Below are 8056 nucleotides of genomic sequence, written 5' to 3' on the forward strand. Positions count from 1 at the left end.
TGTCACTCCAAGTCAAGGTCCACACAGCTGCATTTGGGGCAGAGAAAGGGTCACGTTCCTGAATGCCCGGGTGTCATGTGTCATCTGGAATCTCCTCAGAACTCAGCAGACCCCCAGGAAGGTGATTTAGGGTACTTGACCTTGCTTCATCTGGACAAGCATGTAAAACCCAGGAATATTCTGGAATATTAGTGTTGACAGAGCATTCAGAGTGAATGAGTCCAACTTATTTATTCTTCAAAGGGGAAAACGGGCCCAGAGAGGGCAAGGGATTCCTCCAAGGTCACAGCAGGTCCAATGCAGAGTCAGGGCCACCTACTGGTGCTCACATGTGGACATAATGCTGGCACATCAACACATTTGTCACAGATGCAGGATCCGCTGGGCCTGTAACTTGAGGATGAAGAGGAAAAGCCTCAGAACCAAAGGGGCCTGAAAGACATGGGTCCTGTCCACAGCCAGTGTGCCCCGAGTGTCCTGGGCTTGTTGAGAGCCATCCATGGACTATATATGAACGAAATCAGCAAGGAAGTCCACTGAATAGGAAAATCCGGTATTGGGGAGTTTCAGTGGCAACCCTGCTGGTAAGATCTTCCAGATACATATGAATCCTATTCAGCTCTGCCTGGTCCCACACAGCCTGGAGAAGGGGTGACCTGGTTGCCACACAGCCTCTCAGAGATGGAGAGGCCAAGATGCCAATCAACCTGTGACTGCAAGACATCATGAAGCAAGACTCTACCCCTGAAACCCTATCCATGCCTTTAATGTACCCCCTTAAATAAACCATTAGAGGCATTTTCTAATTGTTCTGTTCCAGCTCCAACCAGGACTGGAAGATCCTATTAAGCTCTTAAAAACTATTCTTTGACACTGCCTCTTAATTAATTAATTTATTTTTTAATCTTTTATCAATTTTTTAAAATACACAACAGCAGTGGAATGCATTACAATTCTTATTACACAAACAGAGTATAATTTTTCATATCTCTGTATATAAAGCATGTTCACGTCGATACATGCCTTTATACATATACTTTGTGTTTTTTTGCATGACAATTTTTTTAAATTTTTTATTGTTGGTTGTTCAAAACATTACATAGTTCTTGATATATCATATTTCACACTTTGATTCAAGTGGGTTATGAACTCCCATTTTTACCCCGTATACAGATTGCAGAATCACATCAGTTACACATCCATTGATTTACATGTTGCCATACTAGTGTCTGTTGTGTTCTGCTGCCTTTCCTATCCTCTACTATCCCGCCTCCCCTCCCCTCCCCTCCCCTCCCCTCTTCTCTCTCTGCCCCCTCTACTGTCATTCATTTCTCCCCCTTGTATTATTTTTCCCTTTCCCCTCACTTCCTCTTGTATATAATTTTGTATAACCCTGAGGGTCTCCTTCCATTTCCATGCAATTTCCCTTCTCTCTCCCTTTCTCTCCCACCGTGCTTGATGGCATTGTAGAACTGCTCGTTCATGGGCAGCTCCGGGTAAGGGGTGCCACCTGTGGAGGAGCAGACGGGGATACACAGGTGTGACAAGGAGCAGGGTGCCCCCTTCCACTACAGAGGGACAGGCAAGATGGTCCTGGTGGAGAAGGGTGGAGTGTCCTTGGCATTGGGAAATGGAGGTCCTTCCTGGGCTCCCAGGAGACACAGCACTCCTCAGGACAGAGAACCTGGGAACACCAGAGCCAAGCAGGCTCCCGTTGATCCTCGGGTAGAGGGGTAAAGAGGTCCAGAGAGGGCAAGGGTCTTGCCAGAGCAGCACAGTGGGAGAAAGGAGCAGAGCACTCACCACAAGTCCCCTGGCCCATGTCCTAGCACTCTGCCCACAGCCCCAGCAGGTGGGAGGTGGGAGGGGAATGTCATGTGAAGATCTCCCAGAGCAGGATCCCAAATGACCACACATCGCTCAGGGTGGTGTAGAGGCTGTTGAAGATGCTCTCCGGGGCCATCCACTTCAGAGGCAGGAAGGTCTGTGGGGGCAGGAGCAGCGCTGAGTGCCCAGAGGGGCCAGTGGCCAGTTCCCAGCCCACTCTGCACCTGGGTGGGAGGAGGAGTTCCAGCAGCTCCACAGCCAGCTGCTTCCCCCTCCTCCTCCAGGGTCTGCACAGCTCCTACCTCCACCCCATTCCTGGCCACAGCAGCAGGGAGTCTTCCCTCTTCATTAGCTAAGGACACATGGCCCCTGTCCCTGGGGGAAAGCCCTGGGTCTAAGAAGGGGTGAGGGAGCCAGGGATACGCCAAGCCACCTCCCAGTTCTCATCCTGGATGATTTGGTCCCTGGGCTCTAGAGCCCCTCCACCTCTGGGGTTCGCAGGAAGCAGGGAGATGGTGGCAGGCAGGATGGTTCCATTTCATCCAAGCCAATCCCACTACTACCTGAGACCAGTGTATTTGTTTTACCTTGTCACTTGGGCTTCTTCCTCTGCCCATCACTCCTGGGTCAACAGATATGATCTGCACACCCCCTTCTTGTCCATCCCTGGCCACTGCAGCTGTCCCTCAGCCCCAGCTGTGCCGAGTGGACCTGGCATTGTTTGCCTTTTCCTATTCCGACTTCACTAGTGGCTACCTGTCCTGCTCCCGTGCACAGAGCTGGGCCTTCACTGGGATCTCATTGATCAAAGTGGCCTGATAGGTCCTCAGAGGAGCTGGGGGAGAGCAGAGAGTCACAGGTCACCTCATGTACCCAGTGGCCCAGAGGACCCTGTCTTTTTTCTTGTGGGGCTGAATGTCCAAGGCAGGTGGCTCCTGATCTTCTAGGTCTCGCCTGAAGGGATGGTGCTTCGTGTCTAGCCTAAACCTCTCCTTCTTTTTCAGACATTGGTGGGCCAGCTACACCTGGCTCTGGGTGTTCATTTGCCATTGGGAATCCCTTCTACACACTTATTTATATGTGGTGCTGAGAATCGAACCCAGTGCCTCACACATGCTAGGCAAGTGCTCTACCACTGAGCCACAATCCCAGCTCCAAACCTCTCATTCTTTACCAGTGTCTTCAACAGCCAGAAAAAAAGTTTAGGCTGGGTATGGTGGCTCATGCCTATAATTCCATCTTTTGGCAGGCTAAGGCAAGAGGATCACAAGTTCAAAGCCAGTCTCAGCAACTGAGCAAGACTCTCAGCAACTCTATAAGACCCTGTCTCAAAAACAAACAAACACAAAAACACAAAAGACCCCCCAAACTGGGATTGGAACTGAGTGGCAGAGAGCCCCTGGGTTCAATCCCTAGTACTAACAACAACAACAAAAAGTTTAGCCCTGCCTGCCTGTTTCTTCAGAACACTAGCCTAGTCTGGGGCCAGTTCAGAGCTGATCACTTTTCCTCGAGTTTCCAGGAGGCCAGATATGCCCCCAACCCCACCCTAGTTCTTCCCTTCCCTGAGAGCCTATTCATGCCTCTGACCTATGAACAGAACAGGGGTTCTTATGGAGGCCCCACTATATAGCAGCTTTGGGCAAGTGGCCAGCCTCAGTTTCCACTTCCATGAAATGGGTGCAAAGCCATCATCCTTCAGGATTGCTGCAAGGCTGGGAGTGTGAAGGGCTTTGAAAAGAATGTGTCTCCGCCTGGGTGTGAGCCTGGGCAGATCTGAGCACACTGTGTCCACCCACTGGAGCGAACGTAGTTATCATAAGGGGCCATGTAGTTGGAGGATTCGATGTCTGCGTATTTGACGTCTCCTTTCATGGCCAGCATGGGCACGTAGTCCACTAACTCGTCCTTGCTCATGTCCATATAGCCACCATCACTCTCCCCAGTCAGGGACATGTGGCTGGGGAGTAAGAGGAACACAACAGGAAGGTCACTGGCTTCCTCTTTCCTTCCCCCTCGTACCCCGAGGTCACCCTGGGGACCCCTGAGGCCCTGTCGCTCACGGATTTCTTCTTTCACTCATGCACTCCTGACCCTTCAGTGTGTTACAACACAAGTGACCACAGATCCAGTCCCTTGACTAACCTCTGTGACCCTGAGCTTGGTATATACCAGCACACCTGCACACCAGCACAGGTGCCTGGCCATGACCCAGGGTGGGCAGCAGGGCATCGCCTTGATACCTCTGACTTCGACCTCACTCCCCAGGGGGCTGTGGGCTGTCCACAGGTGTCTGTGTGGGCAGCCTAAAGACAGCTAGGAAATAGGTCAATGCTGGCGAGGAGTGGATGATGCCAATGTCTCAGACACTGATCTAAGTTACCCTTGTCCTTGTCTTTGTAATCAGCAAAAGAACTGAGAACTTCTCTTTTCAGAAACATTGAAACCAGGAGTTGAGCTGCCGAGGGGCACCGGGGTGTGTGTAGAGGGAATGGGGAGACGGTGGGGGGAGCAGGGCCCACAGTGCACCTCGGGAGGCCCAGCTCTCAGCCCACGATTGCCTCTGCCCACAGTGTCCCTGGGGCAGGAGACCACGACACCCTGGACACAGGGCTGTGGGGTCAGGGGTCTCAAGCACAGGGCTCGAGCACAGGGCCTGGCACACTGGGGCGGGTAGCAGGAGGCAGCAGAGCCCAGCACTATCCCCATCACTACTGGCCTTTCCTGGTCTATGGTCTATGGTCCTGACTTGAGAAAGAGTCACCAGGAGTGACTCTGCCCCCTCCCCAGGGCCCCAGCTGCCCCCTGCAGGAGCAAGGCCAAGGGGGCTGTGCAGGCGGCTGCCTCCTCCTACCTGGGCAGAGGGAGCCCCGTGGGCAGGGCGTTGCTGTAGAGCTCAGCACTGGGTGGGCGGTGCTTGTCCGAGTGGTGCTGCAGGAAGCTGTGCTTGTTGCGGTGCAGGTAGTCCACCAGGTCGCCATAGCGGCAGTACTCGGTGATGATGTAGATGGGGCCTGCAGGGGAGGGCGGTGGGCACAGGCCCCAGGGGCCCTCAGGCTTCCCATGAGGGCCACGGGGCCAATAAACAGGCTGAATGTGGGAGAGGTCGTGGACATGACAGCTGAGGGTAGGTGCCTGGCACACCTGGGTCCTCTTCCTGCCTCCGACTGCAGGCAACAGATACTTAACCTCCCTGGGCCTCCCCTCCCCCATCTGTGAACTAACACCCCCCTCAAAGGACTGTCACAAGAACTAATGAGACCAAACATGGCACATGACAAGGGCACAACTGCTGTTTTCACACTTAAGGTTATTTTGGTACCTGGTATACGTAAAGAGGGAGAGGAAAGTGCTCTCCATTATCAGTTTACTGGTTATGTTCAAATTTAATGCTTTTACTCAAAGTCAACAAGTAGACAGTGAAGATATTGATAAAAACAAAACTTTTGAAATGAGTGCCAGGCACAGGAGCACCCCTGTAATTCCAGCTACTCTGGAGGCTGAAGAAGGAGGATCAAGGCCCATCTCGGCAACTTGGTGAGATCCTCAGCAACTTAGCAAAAGTCTCAAAATAAAAAAATAAAATAAAAAGGGCTGCAGAGGAAACTCAGTGGCAAAGTGCCCCTGGGTTCAATTCCCAGTACCAAAAAGAAAGAAAAAAAAAAACCACAACTTTTTAAATGAGCGATCATTGCAGATGTGAATTCATCTATGTATGCAACATACTTCTGTATTTTGAATGATTACACAATCCTGAGGAAAATCCCAAATCTCACAAAGCAGCTAAAAATGGCAATAATGTTATTTTTTTCTTTTGTTGTAGGTCAACTTGCAATCAGAGCTTCAAATACACATAGTAAGGCCAACAGACTTTTTTCTGTGATCAGAAAGAAAGCAACTCCCAATTAGCTCACTAGTGGTCTCCAATGAGGGGAATGGGGTAACGTGATTCTTCTGAGTGTCCCATGAGCTATTATTTATCACAGTTTTCAAAAGGTATTGTGAATAGTTAAACTGTGGAAGCAACCTAGATCATTAGATGAAAAAAATATGGAGTGGGCTGGGGTTGTGGCTCAAGCGGTAGCACGCTCGCCTGGCATGCGTGCGGCCCGGGTTCAATCCTCAGCACCACATACAAACAAAGATGTTGTGTCTGCCAAAAACTAAAAAATAAATATTAAAATTCCCTCTCTCTCCCTCCCCCCCCCCTTTCTCTCTCTAAAAAAAATATGGTGCATATATACAATGGAATATTACTCAGCAATAAAAGAGAATAAAATCATGGCATTTGCAGGTAAATGGATGGAGTTAGAGAAGATAATGCTAAGTGAAGTTAGCCAATCCCAAAAAAACAAATGCCAGGTGTTTTCCTGATTTAAGGAGGCTGATTCATAGTAGGGTAGAGAACAGGAGCATGGGAGGAATAAATGAACTCTAGATAGGGCAGAGGGGTGGAGGGAAAGGGAGGGGGCATGGGTTAGAAATGATGGTGGAATGCAATGGACATCATTATGCAAAGTACATGTGTGAAGACATGAATTGGTATGAATATACTTTGTATACAATCAGAGATATGAAAAATTGTGCTCTGTATGTGTAATAAGAATTGTAATGTATTCTGCTGTCATATATGAAATTTTTAAATTAATTTAAAAAGAAAAAAAGGTATTGTGAAAATAGAAAAATGTCCAAGGTCACTTTGATTTGGAAACTCCCAGAATTGGAAGCCTGAGAAGTCCTCTGGCCATGAAGATGTGACTCTGTAAGCTCCCAAATCCCACACCCATCTAGGACTATGAAGGGACTGTGAAGGGACACTGCACTGTCCTGGTGTCCACAGGTGAAGCAGGAGTCGGGGCATCCTGGGCAGCCAGTGGGCGTTTCCCCAGAGTCCGGGGGTGGCTCTCCTACCTCCCTGGGTGCAGGCCCCCAGCAGGTTGACCACGTTCAGGTGGGGCCCCAGGTGGCTCATGATCTTCAGCTCTGACATAAGGGCTTGCTTCTCACTGCTGCGGGCTGTGGCTGCAGGGAAGGGACTCAGCTGGTCACTGAGGCTTCTTAAAGGCCCCATGGGAGCTACTCAGGCTCCTCTGCCCCACCCGTGCTGCTGCAAGACCACAGGCCCTGTGCAGGGGAGTGTGCCCCACCCTGGCAGGGAAAGAGGGAGGGAGCAGGGGACAGGAGGACCCTCTCCTGGTGTGACCCCAGTGCTTGCAGCAGTCCGGCTGCAGCAAAATAACCTGGGGGGGGGGGTGACGAATAACTTGTTGATACAGCAGGAGTGGAAGCCGTTTATTGTAGGACAGGAGCGTATTTATACATTCCACACAGCTTATCTAATTAACATAAACTGGATACAGCAGTCAACCAATCAGGAATCTCCACACTTAATGGCTCGCTTTTGTTACTTCTCAAACCACTCCCTCTGGCATTTTGCCAGGCACCATCCAGACTTGTTTACGAACTCTAACATTCCCCTGGCAAAATGCCAGGTGTTATTTTGACTTGTTTACCGACTCTAACAAGTGCTTGTGTCCAGTACATCAAAACCAGTGACTCTGGAAAAGGCTGAATGCTTGGGGAGAGGACAGAAGGAACAGGGGATGTGGGGCCCCGTGTGAGGAAGGAGTAGGCACCCAGGACTCACATTTCAGCATCTTTAAAAAAATTTTTTTTTATTTATATATGACAGCGGAATGCATTACAATTCTTATTACATATATAGAGCACAATTTTTCATGTCTCTGGTTGTATGCATAGTATATTCACACCAATTCGTGTCTTTATACCTGTACTTTGGATAATAATGATCATCACATTCCACCATCATTAATAACCCCATGCCCCCTCCCTTCCCCTCCAACCCCTCTGCCCTATCTAGAGTTCATTTATTCCTCCCATGCTCCTGTTCCCTACCCTACTATGAATCACCCTCCTTATATCATAGAAAACATTCAGCATTTGGTTTTTTGGGATTGGCTAACTTCACTTAGCATTATCTTCTCTAATTCCATCAATTTACCTGCAAATGCCATATTTTATTCTCTTTTATTGCTGAGTAATATTCCATTGTGTATATATGTTACATTTTTTTTATCCATTCATCCACTGAAGGGCATCTAGGTTGGTTCCACAGTTTAGCTATTGTGTATTGTGCTGCTTTAAACATTGATGTGGCTGTGTCCCTGTAGTATGCTAGTTTTAAGTCCTTTGGGTATAGGCCAAGGAG

General features: G+C 49.5%; 1 protein-coding gene across 1 annotated transcript; it reads right to left on the reverse strand.

The window, feature by feature from the left end:
• Positions 1-205: 205 nt before the first annotated feature.
• On the reverse strand, positions 206-7074 carry LOC114103623 (platelet-derived growth factor receptor beta-like). The gene is made up of 5 exons (XM_027949374.2): positions 6739-7074; positions 4682-4841; positions 3627-3787; positions 1804-1984; positions 206-393 (listed from the first exon to the last, which is right to left on the reverse strand). Exons 1-5 carry the CDS (start codon positions 6896-6898, stop codon positions 306-308), a joined length of 750 nt encoding a protein of 249 aa, XP_027805175.1. The 5' UTR covers positions 6899-7074; the 3' UTR covers positions 206-305.
• Positions 7075-8056: the final 982 nt, after the last annotated feature.

Source organism: Marmota flaviventris, chromosome 5 (genome assembly GCF_047511675.1).
Source record: "Marmota flaviventris isolate mMarFla1 chromosome 5, mMarFla1.hap1, whole genome shotgun sequence".
In the NCBI taxonomy this organism is placed as follows: Eukaryota; Metazoa; Chordata; class Mammalia; order Rodentia; family Sciuridae; genus Marmota; species Marmota flaviventris.

What these genes read in the sequence shown, in the direction of transcription:
- LOC114103623 (XM_027949374.2), bottom strand. Translation starts at nt 6,898, where the DNA reads ATGGGGCCTTTAAGAAGCCTCAGTGACCAGCTGAGTCCCTTCCCTGCA. An exon ending in GGGGGCCTGCACCCAGGGAG is followed by an intron (nt 4,842 to 6,738) that starts GTAGGAGAGCCA and finishes CCTCCCCTGCAG; the next exon opens with GCCCCATCTACATCATCACC. An exon ending in CATGGGCCAGGGGACTTGTG is followed by an intron (nt 394 to 1,803) that starts GTGAGTGCTCTG and finishes TTCATCCTCAAG; the next exon opens with TTACAGGCCCAGCGGATCCT.